Raw genomic sequence first — 17,303 nt, 5'->3', positions numbered from 1 at the left:
TTTGCTACTGATGTGCGGATTAGCCACAACAGCAGCTAAAACACCTACTTGGGCATCATAATATGTTGCAGGTCATGGTTGACATTTCACATGTGGCTGAACACTTCCTGTTTCCATAAATAACGTAACTATCTGGCGAACGGTCCGGACACTTCGATGATGTCATCCAGGATGCTGAGCAGCATACATAGCACACGCCCGTTGGGCATTTTGATCACAGTAGCCATACATCAATACAATATCGACTTTTTCTGCAGTTTGTAAATGGTCCATTTTAACACGGGTAATGTATCATGAAGGAAATACCGTCCGCACTGGCGGAGTGTTACGTGATACCATGTACTTATATGTTTGTGACTATTACAGCGACATCTATCACAAAGCAAAAAAAGTGGTCCAACTACAACATTCATATTTCTTTACGTACTACACAAATATGTAATAAAAAACGGGGGTTCCTATTTTAAAAAAATGCAGTTGATATTCGTTAGACCTATGGCAGTGCCATCTAGCGGGCCAAGCATAATGCCATCTGGTTTCCCCCTTCAACCTAGAAGAGTTTCGTTCTTTGCAGTTTTTTTGTTTGATATTTATTTTGTGAGATATTTGGACCGGTCACTATCAATGGACAACCCTGTATTTGCAGTCCCGTCCTACAAGAGGCTTCAAATTATAGGGTGTAACACGGGGGTGAAGAACATAGCTATGTAGGCGTGTGAAAAACAGCATGCTGTAATTAAGTTTAGAATTTGAAGAGTTTACCCACACATGGAATTCGCTCTCTTTAAGCATTACAGTGCTAGACTACACACGAGTTCTGTGACATCTGCGACAATCTGACTCCTCGGATTTACTGTCGATCATCATCATCATCATCATCATCATCATCATCATCATCATCCTCCGTACAGTCTTGGCTTGGCCTCATCCGATTTTCATCTGTTCCCAAAACTTAAAGAATACCTTTGAGAACATCACTTTCATAGTGATGAAGCAGTGCAAGCAGAGGTGAGGTTGTGACTCCATAAACGAGTCGGAACATTCTACATTGTGGTACTAACAAATCCTCTCTCGTCAGGAGAAATGTGCTCATTGCCAGGATGACTATGATGAGAAGTAATTATATAGATGTGAAGAATAAAGATGTAGAATGTTAAAAAAGTATATAAATAAAACAAAGTTCTAAATCTGGAGGCATTACTTTTCAGCACACTCTCATATATGGGACGCTGACAAGACCACGGAGCAGTCATTAGGGTGTAGTGGTTAATAAAAAAGAAAAAGAGAAGAAAAGGAAAGAAATCGTGAGTAAAAAGGTGTTTTTTTAAAATCGTTAATGACCGTGAAAAAGGGAAAGAATGAAATACAAATCGGACTTCATATTACAGAAAAGCTATCGGACTTCATGATTCGGAAAAGCTATTGTTGGGGTGGTCCTTGTGGCATTTTTGAGCAAAAGTTAAACCAATTTCCACTACAAAAATTATTTGAAAAAAGACAGAGAATAACAAATGTAACTAACAGGGGGAAATGGCATAGATAAGAGTTCATCCTTTACCAGGTTAACATGTCTTCTTTCGTGCGGTGTCCAGGTCTTCAAAAATCTCCTACTTTATTTCTGCGTGAAAAGTCTGCTCCGAAATCTTGCAATAAGTTTCATTATCCAGGAATTTCTAATGTATACAAAACCATCTTGATATGAAATACAATTTATTTTACGTTGCTTCCCTCCTCCAAATGTCATAACTTCCACGATATGTCTACACATTAATAAGTTCCCCCCCCCCCCCCCCCCCCCAGTCCCATCAAATCATGTCTGCATTAAGATTCCGCTCTCGAGAGACAAAAAAGAAACGGATAGAGAAAAAAAAAAAAAAAAACCTTGCAATTTTAGTGTTTTCTCTGCCGTTGAGCGCTCATAACGCTGCGACCGTATAATTTATGTCTGTGGGAATGAGTGTAGTGCGGCGAAATTCAAAGACCCACTATAAGGGGCTTCCTGAAGACAAGGAGTCTGTGAAATATTGTGGAATAATTAAGATGTGACCCTGCTGGACGAGTTAAAGCAATTAAACCCTACAAAAGCTGATGTAGCTGTAACATCAGAAACAAAGACGAAACTGCAAGGCTCAAAAGAAGTTAATAGTTATATTATGATATACAGCAAAGTAAGTTGAATTGAATGGGCAAGAGCTGGAGTTGCAGTTATGATCGAAAGTGGCTATGGAAAATGATTGCTATAATATACATTTGTAAATAAGACTCATGCATGTAAGATTAAAGATATTGAGAAAGGTGGTGAATACAATTTGTGTATGTGCTCCAGAGGACGACGTAAAACAATGAACATGCAACCTACAAATGCATGCAGGTAATGATTAATGGCATACCTAAAGCAGAATATTTAATAATTGCTGGTGATCTCTTTCCAAGTATAGATAAATTTACCATTAACCAATAATGGAACAACATGGAGACCATCCTAAAAAACTATAATGGAGATCAGTTAAGAAATTTTTCTGCCTTCAACCATAGAAGAATAAGAAATAGGTTTTCCTACCATTAACACACACATAAATTTACATGGACTGCAAGGGGTACAAGATCTAAGTATGTTATTACAAATGGGGAAAGCCACTCCATTAATAGAAGATGCTAGAGTCTACAGAGGTTATATAAAAAAATTAGGAACTCACTGGATAGCAATAGAAGCACTAGAAAAAAGCAAACAGAAAAAGTAGTTTATAGAATATATTTGCTACAAGATCCAAGCATTAGGTGAATGTACAGGAGACGTACAGATGAGACACTAAGATGTTGGAACATTAATGATGATTGAAAGAAATAGTAAGAATAATAAAAGTAGCTGGTTATGAAGTGTTAGGAAAAAGGCTAAAGTATAAAAGCAAAAGGAGATTCTCAGTTTGGAACGAAGATTTAGCAGACATCATACAATGTAAGAAACAAGCCTACCTGCAATATCTGCAGTCAAGAAAACATGAAGATTACATTGAGTATAAATGGCACACAGCAGTGGTTTTTAAAAAAAAAAAAAAAAAAAAAAAAAAAAACTGGGGATTTTTTGTGAGTGAAAAGCAGCAGGCTAAGCATGGTCAACAAACTAAAGCCTTCAAGATACTGAAACAATTTAATAAATATGAAAGAGATTTGATTCAAACTAACCCCATTTCAGAACATGAATAGCTGGATTATTTGTGAAATAATGTTACGAAAAGGATAGGTACTACTCACCATCCAGCAGAGATTCTGTGTTGAAGGTAGGCACAACAAAAAGACTGTCAAACAAGTAAGCTTTCGGAATGAGATTTTCACTCTGCAGCGGACTGTGCGCTGATATGAAACTTCCTAGCGGATTAAAACTGTCTGCCGGACCGATACTCGAACTCGGGACCTTTGACCTTTGCCTTTCACGGGCAAGTGCTCTACCATCCGAGCTACCCAAGCACAACTCATGCCCCGTCCTCACAGCTTTACTTCTACCAGTGCCTCACCTCCTACTTTCCGAACTTGCAGGAGAGCTTCTGTGAAGGATGGGGCAAGAGTTGTGCTTGGGTAGTTCAGATGGTAGAGCACTTGCCCGCGAAAGGCAAAGGTCCCGAGTTCGAGTCTCGGTCCGGCACACAGTTTTAATCTGCCAGGAAGTTTCAAGTAAGCTTTCAGTGAAAAAGTCCTTCGTTGGAATATATATATATATATATCTCTCACTCACTCACTCACTCACACACACACACACACACACACACACACACACACACACACACACAGAGGGGTGGTGGGTGAATTAGGGTATAAAGCTTCTCTATTTACAAGAGCCTGAAAACTATTTTTGCAGTTATCCAAAAACCGATGGAGAACATACTGACTGTAAGTAATTTCCGATCTGCAAATCCACATCACCCATTTATTCACTGAAATAAAATGTTCCTACTTGCTATTTACTCACAAGGGAACCTCCCCATCGCACCCTCCTCAGATTTAGTTAAAAGTTGGTACAGGGATAGGCCTTGAAAAACTGAAGACAGATCAATCGAGAAAACAGGAAGAAGTTGTGTGGAACTATGAAAAAAAAAAGCAAAATATACAAACTGAGTAGCCCATGCACAATGTAGGCAACATCAAGGAGAATGTGGGCTTATGAGCGCCGTGGTCCCGTGGTTAGCGGGAGCAGCTGCAGAAAGACAGGTCCTTGGTTCAAGTCTTCCTTCCAGTAAAAAATAAATTTTTTTATTTTCAGACAATTATCAAAGTTCAGGCACTCACACATAATCAACTTCACTCTCCAAAATTTCAGAACATGTTCAGATTTGCTTGGACATATGCAGGATTTGACGGTCTACACACTGAAACATTTGAAAACGTAAAAAACATATGTTTTGACAGAGCACAGGGAAAACTGCGTGACTGTGAAACTCTTGCATTCATTTGTTGCAGTTTGTGACAAACTCATATGTTTTCATCACTTTTATGGGAGTGATTATCACATCGACAAGAAAACCTAAATTGGGCAAGGTAGAAGAATTTTTTTACCCATTCGCCAGGTGTGCAAGTTAGGTGGGTTGACAACATATTCCTGTCATCTGACGCACATGCCGTCACCAGTGTCGTAGAGAATATATCAGATGTGTTTTCCTGTGTTGACCTATGACCTTGCGATCAATTATTTTTGGTTCCTATTGAAGAGGCACGTACTTTCGTCAACTAATCGCACGGTTTTGCGGTGCGGTCGCAAAACACAGACACTAAACTCATTACAGTGAACAGAGACGTCAATGAATGAACGGACAGATCATAACTTTGTGAAAATAAAGAAAGTAAAATTTTCACTCGAGGGAAGATTCGAACCCAGAACCTCTCGTTCCGCAGCTACTCACTCTAACCACGGGACCACGGCGCTCCTCGGCTCTCATTGCCCTTGATGTTGCATATCTTAGACACAGACTACTCAGTTTGTATATTTTGCTTATTTTTTCATAGTTCCACACAACTACTTCCTGTTTTCTCGATTTATCTGTGTTCAGTTTTTGAAGGCCTATCCACTGTGTCAATTTATAACTAAATCTGAGGGGGGTGCGATGGGGAGGTTCCCTTGTCAGTAGGGTCAGGAACTATGATTATAAATACCAGTTTTGAGTTGTAACTAATTAATATATTCAGTAAAAATTCACATGCACAAACATAATACAAGGTTTGAATGAAAAGTAATGTGTCCACCTTCATTAGTTGGGTTTGGATGGAAATATTTTAATAAATCAAACGCAGAAATAACCCTTAGTATGTGATCTTTAATTACCAGTATTCACTTTTCCACATAATCACAAGCGAAATTGGATAAATTTCTACCAATGATGAACAACTTTTCTGAAACAGTCACAGAAGAAGTCGACACTCTGTATCTGTAAGCAGAGTCTAACAGTTCTCTCAACGTCTTCAGCAGAAGCGTAATGATGTCCCCGCAGATCGTCTTTCATTATCAGGAACAGATATAAGTCAGACGGTGCTAAATCTGGACTGTATGGAGGATGCCGTACGGTGGCGAGATTGTCTCTGAAGTTATGCTGTGGTGGCACGTGAAGTATTTGTCATGCAGGTCAGATGTTCCTACCTCAACATCTTTAAATTTACTTGCCCAACAACACACAGTACTCACAGCAACACAATCACCATAAACTGCTTTCATTCTCTGATGAATCTGCTTTGGGGTGACACCTTCTGCTGTCAAGAATTCAATGACTGCACATTTCTTAAATCACATTGACCAAATGTCTGTGCAGGGTTCCATACTTTACACTCTAACAACACAACTGTTCAATGCTAAGGCTTTCCGCCAACTGGAACTGTAGAGAAGAGGCTACGAAACAAGCCAGTACCTGCCGCATTCCAACGCTGTCAAGTGTTGAAGAGTTGCGAAGGTGGATGCATTGCTTTTTAGTCAACCTTCATAATATTCATGATGATGATGATGATAATAACAATGTCCCTATTGGAAACAGAATTATTAGCAGTTCAGAGGCGACCTCTACAGTAAGTTCCAAGTAAAATAATCTACAACCCCGACTTCTAATCTTCAAAGTTAATTGCTCGCCTTAAAAGTAGAAAATAATTTCGCCACTTGCCATGCGATTTTGTCAGCATTATGAGTGGCACACAAACCGTTACTTCTGTGAAAACTAAGTGATTCAGGACTGTGTACAGTCCTCACGAGTTCACTTTCTACTTCTACAGAAAATGCATTTGGTAGTTGCCTGGCTGTGACATCATCCAAGGCACGGCACACACAGATGTTTGTCTGAAGCAGGCAGATTGATATCTCGGTGCAAAGTGTCTCCTCTTCCTCTCTCAGTGGCTGTATTTATATGTAGACACTACGGGCCATCAAAAGTAACATCTGCTATCGACTGCTGTAGGCACAGGTAGCAGCATGTAAATGGCCCCTTTCTCAGATACATATTAATTAATATCTCTGTTGTTTAACAATTTCCAATCTTCTTAATTTTTATGTGAATGGAGTTAAGTTGGTTTTAGTTACAGAAAAAGTTTTAGCTCAACTGCATTTAAACTTTGCCAGCTAGTATTTTTAAAATGGAATGGACAATAGAACATACCTCTCAATTGCCTCTTTAAGAGTCCTTGTAATGATTGTTATTTACAGTAAAGTCTTGAAACTTGGTACAAATGTCTTATTTCATCAATGTAAGCAAGTGCTGTAAATAGAATTCTTTGTAATGAATACAAATTGTTGTTGTTGTTGTCGTCTTCAGTCCTGAGACTGGTTTGATGCAGCTCTCCATGCTACTCTATCCTGTGCAAGCTTCTTCATCTCCCAGTACCTGCTGCAGCCTACATCCTTCTGAATCTGCTTGGTGTATTCATCTCTTGGTCTCCCTCTACGATTTTTACCCTCCACGCTGCCCTCCAATGCTAAATTTGTGATCCCTTCTTGATGCCTCAGAACATGTCCTACCAACTGATCCCTTCTTCTAGTCAAGTTGTGCCACAAACTCCTCTCCTCCCCAGTTCCATTCAATACCTCCTCATTAGTTATGTGATCTACCCATCTAATCTTCAGCATTCTTCTGTAGCACCACATTTCAAAAGCTTCTGTTCTCTTGTCTAAAGTATTTATTGTCCACGTTTCACTTCCATACATGGCTACACTCCATACAAATACTTTCAGAAACGACTTCCTAACATTTAAATCAATACTCGATGTTAACAAATTTCTCTTCTTCAGAAACCCTTTCCTTGTCATTGCCAGTCTACATTTTATATCCTCTCTACTTCGACCATCATCAGTTATTTTGCTCCGCAAATAGCAAAACTCCTTTACTACTTTAAGTGTCTCATTTCCTAATCTAATTCCCTCAGCATCACCCGACTTAATTTGACTACATTCCATTATCCTCGTTTTGCTTTTGTTGATGTTCATCTTATATCCTCCTTTCAAGACACTGTCCATTCCGTTCAACTGCTCTTCCAAGTCCTTTGCTGCCTCTGACAGAATTACAGTGTCATCGGCAAACCTCAAAGTTTTTATTTCTTCTTCATGGATTTTAATAACTACTCCGAATTTTTCTTTTGTTTCCTTTACTGCTTGCTCAAAATACAGATTGAATAACATCGGGGAGAGGCTACAACCCTGTCTCACTCCCTTCCCAACCACTGCTTCCCTTTCATGTCCCTCGACTCTTACAACTGCCATCTGGTTTCTGTACAAATTGTAAATAGCCTTTTGCTCCCTATATTTTACCCCTGCCGCTCTTTGGAATTTGAAAGAGAGTATTCCAGTCAACATTGTCAAAAGCTTTCTCAAAGTCTACAAATGCTAAAAAAGTAGGTTTGCCTTTCCTTAATCTTTCTTCTAAGATAAGTCATAGGGTCAGTATTAGCTCACGTGTTCCAACATTTCTACGGAATCCAAACTGATATTCCCCAATGTCGGCTTCTACCGGTTTTTCCATTCGTCTGTAAAGAATTCGCGTTAGTTTTTTTGCAGCTGTGACTTATTAAACTGATAGTTTGGTAATTTTCACATCTGTCGACATCTGCTTTCTTTGGGATTGGAATTATTATATTCTTCTTGAAGTCTGAGGGAATTTCGCCTGTCTCATACATCTTGCTCACCAGACGGTACAGTTTTGTCAGGACTGGCTCACCCAAGGCTGTCAGTAGTTCTAATGGAATGTTGTCTACTCCGGGGGCCTTGTTTCGATTCAGGTCTTAATCTATTATGAATAGAGACAATTTCATTCCAAATTTAGTGTTTAGTAAATAACTTGTAAATTATTAGTACCATCCAAGCTTCATAGAAGCTCTTCTGGAAGAGTTTGGAAGGTAGGAGATGAGGTACTGGCAGAAGTAAAGCTGTGAGGACGGGGCATGAGTCGCGCTTGGGTAGCTCAGTTGGTGGAGCACTTGCCCGTGAAAGGCAAAGGTCCCGAGTTCAAGTCTCGGTCCGGCACACAATTTTAATCTGCCAGGAAGTTTCATATCAGCGCACACTCCACTGCAGTATGAAAATCTCATTCTGTCATATTGGAAATGTTTAAAACAGTTGTAAGTTGACTGTGACCTGAGGTGTCATCCCTAAATGCTTGCTTTGTAATAAAATGTGCCCAGAATATTTTTGTGCTGAAGTTTGGGTTGGGTATTGTAGTTTAACACAAGATAAAGAATGTTCAGTATACCACATTTTACAACACAGTACTAGCATGAAAATAAATATTCTCCACCAATTTTATACGTATCTTGTGCAATCCAGGGTGCTGCTGCTTGATGCTGCTGTAGGTTCATTTTGATGTTGCTGCATCATCACACAGAAATCGTGTAATGGTTTAAATAAGTTGTAGTGACTCTAGTTAGTTTACAAAGGATTTTATTTCCCATGCTAGATGTTTGGCGGGAAACGTGCATCATAGGACTCTCGAAGTCTGGTTACATACTGCTGATACAAAACTCGATCAAAGACTGAAGTATGGTAGCGTACAAATTGCCTCTGTTTATATGGTTTTAAACAATTACTGCCATTGTTACATACTGAATTTTGCATTTATACAATTAGAGTTTTTGCATACATTGTCCTAAATCACATAGAAATTAACACGGAATAGAAGTGAATAATTTCATACAAAGACAGGAAAGAATCTGTTTCTATTACAACTATAAATTACATGTTTTATCATGACAACAATATATTTCATTAATTTGCATATAGTATTTAACTGGCTTAAAGAAAAATCGTGCTATCATTTTAAGGTGCACAGAGCGATCAGTTTTATTGAATGAAAAGCCTAGATGCACGTAATTAATTTTTGTAGGAGTAAAATTTTATGCTTCTACAGGGCTATTACAAATGATTGAAGCGATTTCATAAATTCACTGTAGCTCCATTCTTTGACATATGGTCACGACACACTACAGATACGTAGAAAAACTCATAAAGTTCTGTTCGGCTGAAGCCGCACTTCAGGTTTCTGCCACCAGAGTGCTCAAGAGCGCAGTGAGACAAAATGGCGACAGGAGCCGAGAAAGCGTATGTTGTGCTTGAAATGCACTCACTTCAGTCAGTCATAACAGTGCAACGACACTTCAGGACGAAGTTCAACAAAGATCCGCCAACTGCTAACTCCATTCGGCGATGGTATGCGCAGTTTAAAGCTTCTGGATGCCTCTGTAAGGGGAAATCAACGGGTCGGCCTGCGTGCCGGGCAAGTTTCACGCGTAGCCCGCGGAAGTCGACGAATAAAGCAAGCAGGGAGCTAAACGTACCACAGTCGACGGTTTGGAAAATCTTACGGAAAAGGCTAAAGCAGAAGCCTTACCGTTTACAATTGCTACAAGCCCTGACACCCAATGACAAAGTCAAACGCTCTGAATTTTTGCCGTGGTTGCAACAGCTCATGGAAGAGGATGCGTTCAGTGCGAAACTTGTTTTCAGTGATGAAGCAACATTTTTTTCTTAATGGTGAAGACACAATGTGCGAATCTGGGCGGTAGAGAATCCTCACGCATTCGTGCAGCAAATTCGCAATTCACCAAAAGTTAACGTGTTTTGTGCAATCTCGCGGTTTAAAGTTTATGGCCCCTTTTTCTTCTGCGAAAAAAAACGTTACAGGACACGTGTATCTGGACATGCTGGAAAATTGGCTCATGCCACAACTGGAGACCGACAGCGCCGACTTCATCTTTCAACAGGATGGTGCTCCGCCGCAATTCCATCATGATGTTCGGCATTTCTTAAACAGGAGATTGGAAAACCGATGGATCGGTCGTGGTGGAGATCATGATCAGCAATTCATGTCATGGCCTCCACGCTCTCCCGACTTAACCCCATGCGATTTCTTTCTGTGGGGTTATGTGGAAGATTCAGTGTTTAAACCTCCTCTACCAAGAAACGTGCCAGAACTGCGAGCTCACATCAGCAATGCTTTCGAACTCATTGATGGGGACATGCTGCGCCGAGTGTGGGAGGAACTTGATTTTTGGCTTCATGTCTGCCGAATCACTGAAGGGGCACATATCGAACATTTGTGAATGCCTAAAAAAACTTTTTGAGTTTTTGTATGTGTGTGCAAAACATTGTGAAAATATCTCAAATAATAAAGTTATTGAAGAGCTGTGAAATCACTTCAATCATTTGTAATAACCCTGTATATGGTCATATTTAGGGTCCTGTTAACTAACACCAATTAAAACATGTGTATGCTTGATTCTGACTGAAAAATCATGTCATATTTTCATTAGGGCTCCAAATTATTTCTGGTTTCGAAACATAAAAGTAGCTTTCTCTCTATGACTTGGAAATATTAGAGTTTTAATGGTTAATTACTCCATAGTTACAATAGCAAAATCATTCCTACCATGTTTCTGAAATTTGTATTGTGTGTAAATTATGACGGTGCATTAGTTTTTAAGTAAACATGTTTCTTTCATTCTATATACTGGGGAAGCCCTACGTTAACAATGTCAAAACAAGTTTAAATTTGTGAATAGGATACAGGGTCCCAAAGAGTTGTGGTATTAAAACTGCAACATGTCATGTGTTTGTCACAGCAGTTTTTCCAAATACAAAAGAAAGGTTTATGCACACATTTTGTTCCCAATCATCCACCATTGTCAATTTTGCAAGACACACCACTCATGATAAAGGGGAAATACATGTGAAAACTAAATGTGGCCAGCTGACAAAAAGTCGCTGGGTTACTAACTCTCAAAACTGTATCATTGGCATTGGTTTGCAGTGGGGTTTCGGAGCATATACTGTATTCAAACATTATGAATCACCTTGAAGGGAACGATCTATTGATACGTAATCAGCATGGTTTCAGAAAACATCATTCTTGTGCAACGCAGCTAGCTCTTTATTTGCACAAAGTAATGGCCACTATCGACAGGTGATCTCAAGTTGATTCCGTATTTAAAGATTTCTGGAAAGCTTTTGACACCGTTCCTCACAAGCGACTTCTAATCAAGCTACGGGCCTATGGGGTATCGTCTCAGTTGTGCGACTGGATTCGTGATTTCCTGTCGGGAAGGTCGCAGTTTGTAGTATAGACTGCAAATCATCAAGTAAAACTGAAATGATATCAGCTGTTCCCCAGGGAAGCATCCTGGGACCTCTGCTGTTCCTGATCTATATAAATTACCTGGGTGACAATCTGAGCAGTTCTCTTAGGTTGTTCACAGATGATGCTGTAATTTACCGTCTTGTAAGGTCATCCGAAGACCAGTATCAGTTGTAAAGCAATTTAGAAAAGATTGCTGTACGGTGTGGCAGGTGGCAGTTGACGCTAAATAACGAAACGCGTGAGGTGATCCACACGAGTTCCAAAAGAAATCCGATGGAATTCGATTACTCGATAAATAGTACAATTCTCAAGGCTGTCAATTCAACTAAGTACCTGGGTGTTAAAATTACGAACAACTTCAGTTGGAAAGACCACATAGATAATATTGTGGGGAAGGTGAGCTAAAGGTTGCGTTTCATTGGCAGGACACTTAGAAGATGCAACAAGTCCACTAAAGAGACAGCTTACACTACACTTGTTCATCCTCTGTTAGAATACTGCTGCGCGGTGTGGGATCCTTACCAGGTGGGATTGATGGAGGACATCGAAAGGCTGCAAAAAAGGGCAGCTCTTTATTATCACGTAATAGGGGAGAGAGTGTGGCAGATATGATACGCGAGTTGGGATGGAAGTCATTAAAGCAAAGACGTTTTTCGTCGCGGCGAGATCTATTTACGAAATTTCAGTCACCAGCTTTCTCTTCCGAATGTGAAAATATTGTGTTGAGTCCAACCTACCATCAAAATAAAATAAGAGAAATCAGAGCTCAAACAGAAAGGTTTAGGTGTTCGTTTTTCGCGCACACTGTTCGGGAGTGGAATAGTGGAGAGATAGTATGATTGTGGTTCGATGAACCCTCTGCCAAGCACTTAAATGTGAATTGCAGAGTAATCGTGTAGATGTAGATGTATAAGGTATCACCTGGCGGCATTTTATTGTACTAGCTACACTTCACCAGCTACATATATATATTACGGGATCTTTTTGGTAGCACATCGTATACAATTTCTTCAGCATATAAATGTCTGTGGGGAGAATCAGAAACAGAAACAGTGGCTGATGCAGTGGTCACCCCAGTGTAACTAGTTGACAGAGACGTTAATGTGAGACACGAGACAGGGAGCACACTGACGTTGTCAGAAAGAATTCTCTGTCTCTTTCTGTGCAGAACGCGTTATGCTCCTGCCTTATGTACATTGGCGTGTCAGTTGTAAATATGAAGATTCAAATTGGTTGCCGGGTTTTAGTACAGACTGCTGTGCATCACCTCCGTCTCTCTGTTTTGCAGTGGATGTGCGGGTGTTCGGGTTTGACCTGGTGGTATGTTTGGACTACCTAATGAAGGTGGGAGACTTCTTCACCAGTGGCATGGCCCAAGCACAGGCTGAAGTGGCTGGCAGTTCAGCCACTCCGTCGACTGCCGACGGGCCCCTGCCGGCCACTGTGACGTCGCGGACGTCGCGTTCCTCCATCGCCAAGCAGAGCCGCACGTCGACTTCGCTGCAGGGGGTCCCCACTCCCACTCCGCAGGTGCTGGCGGGGGAGTCACCTCCGAAGCCCGGCATGATGACTGTAAACATCCATGTCGAGATGCCGGACATCATCTTGGTTGAGAGCATGGACACCGTCGACACCAATGCTATCATTATGAATGTGAGTTGCCTGTTGGAGTCTATTGTACACCTCGTATCCTGACTTTACGCGGTGGTGGCTATGGCAGGAAAAAGATTTTCTGCCAACATGCAGTGCTTGATATCTTAATGTTGACTTGTATTTTCATTTTGTGAAAGAGTTCTGACATTTTACATTGAATCTTCCATTCTAATTTGTAGTATGCTCTGTTTTGAACTTTCTGATGTATTAAGACTGTGCCGTACCGCTCTTTGAACAAAGACCTGACTTTTTGATGGTGAGTGCTGCTGCAAAGTGACTAAAAAGTTCACAATTTATTGTTATGGTCAGGAAAATCTTTTTATTTTAAGGCCAAATTTGGTGCTATGTTTTGCCAAATTTGGTGTCGCTGTGTGCCGTGTTTGACGTAGATTTTTTTGCTATATTTGTTGTTATCTTTTTGCCAGATTTGAGCTTACATATTTGCCAAATTCAACATTATTTTTGCCAGATTTGGATTCCCCCTCCACCTTCCCCACCCTTCAAAGTCGGTGTTCCATTTTTCCAAATTCAATTTTTCTGTTGGTCAATTTGGTGTTTCTTTGTCAAATCCAGTGTTTTTTGCCAATTTGTATTGTTTTTCCTAAATTCACAGTAACCCCCCTCCCACCAAATTCCACATTATTTTTGCTGATTTCAGTACTATTTTCATCATCACAGTAAACATCATTATGTGGGAAATGAACTGCCAGTTAAAGATTAAAGACAAATCTTAGTCTTCAGAAGAGATTTGAAGTCAAAATGCAGTTTTAACAGTCCATAATTATCAGTTAAGAATATAAACTGCCATCCTGTGGATTATAGCATTTTTTATATGCCAAAATTAGAAACTTTGCAGAATTTCGGAAAAATCACCCATTTTGCATTGTGTCACCAAAACCCAATTATTTCCCCTTCCGTTTTTGTAAAATATTCTGTCCGTATGCATTGTAAAGCAAAAGAATCATTCTGGAAACAATGCCCTAGGCTGAGGCCAACCTAATTTTCCACTATAAACTGTCTTTCACAAGATATGCAAGAGAATATTTGTGAGCTTTGGCAGGTGGGACACGAAGTACTGGTGGAAGCTGTGAGCATAGGTTGTGAGGCATGCTTGGATGTGAATGTTCAGGTTTGATCCCAGTTTGGCTCTCAGTTGTAATCTTCCAGCAAATTTTGAGTGTTAATTACAGTTTGGGGGACACGCAAGATCTTTTTAGATTTATATACCCCTGCCTGTAAAAACAGAACCCTTATAGGATCTCTTCGTTGGTTGTCTGTCTGTCCGTCCCTCTGAATGTTCAAAAGCTTTTTTTTCTCAACAGTTGGTAGATGTTGTTATTGTGGTCTTCAGTCCAGAGACTGGTTTGATGCAGCTCTCCATACTACTCTATCCTGTGCAAGCTTCTTCATCTCCCAGTACCTAATACAACCTACATCCTTCTGAATCTGCTTTGTGTATTCATCTCTTGGTCTCCCTCTACGAGTTTTACCCTCCACGCTGCCCTCCGATACTAAATTGGTGATCCCTTGATGCCTCAGAACATGTCCTACCAACCGATCCATATTTCTAGTCAAGGTGTGCCACAAATTTCTCTTCTCTCCAATTCTATTCAATACCCCCTCATTAGTTATGTGATCTATCCATCTAATCTTCAGCATTCTTCTGTAGCACCACATTTTGAAAGCTTCTATTCTCTTCTTGTCCAAACTATTTATTGTCCACCTTTAACATCCATACATGGCCACACTCCATGCAAATACTTTCAGAAACGACTTCCTGACACTTAAATCAATACTCAATGTTAACAAATTTCTCTTCTTCAGAAACCCTTTCCTTGCCATTGCCAGTCTACATTTTATATCCTCTCTACTTCGACCATCATCAGTTAGTTTGCTCCCTAAATAGCAAAACTCCTTTACTACTTTAAGTGTCTCATTTCCTAATCTAATTCCCTCAGCATCACCCGACTTAATTTGACTACATTCCATTATCCTCGTTTTGCTTTTGTTGATGTTCATCTTATATCCTCCTTTCAAGACACTGTCCATTCCGTTCAACTGCTCTTCCAAGTCCTTTGCTGTCTCTGACAGAATTACAATGTCATCGGCAAACCTCAAAGTTTTTACTTCTTCTCCATGAATTTTAATACCTACTCCGATTTTTTTCTTTTGTTTCCTTTACTGCTTGCTCAATATACAGATTGAATAACATCGGGGAGAGGCTACAACCCTGTCTCACTCCTTTCCCAACCACTGCTTCCCTTTCATGTCCCTCGACTCTGGTTTCTGTACAAATTGTAAATAGCCTTTCGCTCCCTGTATTTTACCACTGCCACCTTCAGAATTTGAAAGAGAGTATTCCAGTTAACATTGTCAAAAGCTTTCTCTAAGTCTACAAATGCTAGAAACGTAGGTTTGCCTTTTCTTAATCTTTCTTCTAAGATAAGTCGTAAGGTCAGTATTGCCTCACGTGTTCCAACATTTCTACGGAATCAAAACTGATCTTCCCCGAGGTCGGCTTCTACCAGTTTTTCCATTCGTCTGTAAAGAATTCGTGTTAGTATTTTGCAGCTGTGACTTATTAAACTGATAGTTCGGTAATTTTCACATCTGTCAACACCTGCTTTCTTTGGGATTGGAATTATTATATTCTTCTTGAAGTCTGAGGGTATTTCGCCAGTCTCATACATCGTGCTCACCAGATGGTAGAGTTTTGTCAGGACTGGCTCTCCCGAGGCCATCAGTAGTTCTAATGGAATGTTGTCTACTCCCGGGGCCTTGTTTCGACTCAGGTCTTTCAGTGCTCTGTCAAACTCTTCACGCAGTATCATATGTCCCATTTCATCTTCATCTACCTCCTCTTCCATTTCCATAATATTGTCCTCAAGTACATCGCCCTTGTATAAACCCTCTATATACTCCTTCCACCTTTCTGCCTTCCCTTCTTTGCTCAGAACTGGGTTGCCATCTGAGCTCTTGATATTCATACAAGTGGTTCTCTTCTCTCCAAAGGTCTCTTTAATTTTCCTGTAGGCAGTATCTATCTTACCCCTAGTGAGACAAGCCTCTACATCCTTACATTTGTCCTCTAGCCATCCCTGCTTAGCCATTTTGCACTTCCTGTCGATCTCATTTTTGAGACGTTTGTATTCCTTTTTGCCTGCTTCATTTACTGCATTTTTATATTTTCTCCTTTCATCAATTAAATTCAATATTTCTTCTGTTACCCAAGGATTTCTACTAGCCCTCGTCTTTTTACCTACTTGATCCTCTGCTGCCTTCACTACTTCATCCCTCAAAGCTACCCATTCTTCTTCTACTGTATTTATTTCCCCCATTCCTGTCAATTGTTCCCTTATGCTCTCCCTCAAACTCTCTACAACCTCTGGTTCTTTCTGTTTATCCAGGTCCCATCTGCTTAACTTCCCACCTTTTTGCAGTTTCTTCAGTTTCAATCTGCAGTTCATAACCAATAGATTGCGGTCAGAATCCACATCTGCCCCTGGAAATGTCTTACAATTTAAAACCTGGTTCCTAAATCTCTGTCTTACCATTATATAATCTATCTGATACCTTTTAGTATCTCCAGGATTCTTTCAGGTATACAACCTTCTTTTATGATTCTTAAACCAAGTGTTAGCTATGATTAAGTTGTGCTCTGTGCAAAATTCTACCAGGCGGCTTCCTCTTTCTTTTCTTTCCCCCAATCCATATTCACCTACTATGTTTCCTTCTCTCCCTTTTCGTACTGTCGAATTCCAGTCACCCATGACTATTAAATTTTCGTCTCCCTTCACTACCTGAATAATTTCTTTTATCTCGTCATACATTTCATCTATTTCTTCATCATCTGCAGAGCTAGTTGGCATATAAACTTGTACTACTGTAGTAGGCATGGGCTTTGTATCTATCTTGGCCACAATAATGCTTTCACTATGCTGTTTGTAGTAGCTAACCCGCACTCCTATTTTTTTATTCATTATTAAACCTACTCCTGCATTACCCCTATTTGATTTTGTATTTATAACCCTGTAATCACCTGACCAAAAGTCTTGTTCCTCCTGC

At 40.1% G+C, this 17,303-nt stretch overlaps 1 protein-coding gene across 1 annotated transcript in view; it reads left to right on the top strand.

Annotated features, from left to right (window-relative positions):
- LOC124719041 (vacuolar protein sorting-associated protein 13) overlaps positions 1-17,303 on the top strand; it is a 447,369-nt gene that overhangs the window by 180,356 nt on the left and 249,710 nt on the right. Inside the window, exon 29 of the mRNA XM_047244711.1 lies at positions 12,874-13,238. Within this exon, the coding sequence (XP_047100667.1) occupies positions 12,874-13,238 (365 nt within the window). The remainder of the gene's footprint in view (positions 1-12,873; positions 13,239-17,303) is intronic.

The sequence above is a fragment of the Schistocerca piceifrons genome, chromosome 10 (assembly GCF_021461385.2).
Source record: "Schistocerca piceifrons isolate TAMUIC-IGC-003096 chromosome 10, iqSchPice1.1, whole genome shotgun sequence".
Classification (NCBI taxonomy): Eukaryota; Metazoa; Arthropoda; class Insecta; order Orthoptera; family Acrididae; genus Schistocerca; species Schistocerca piceifrons.
This window is presented reverse-complemented; position numbering and strand designations above follow the sequence as displayed.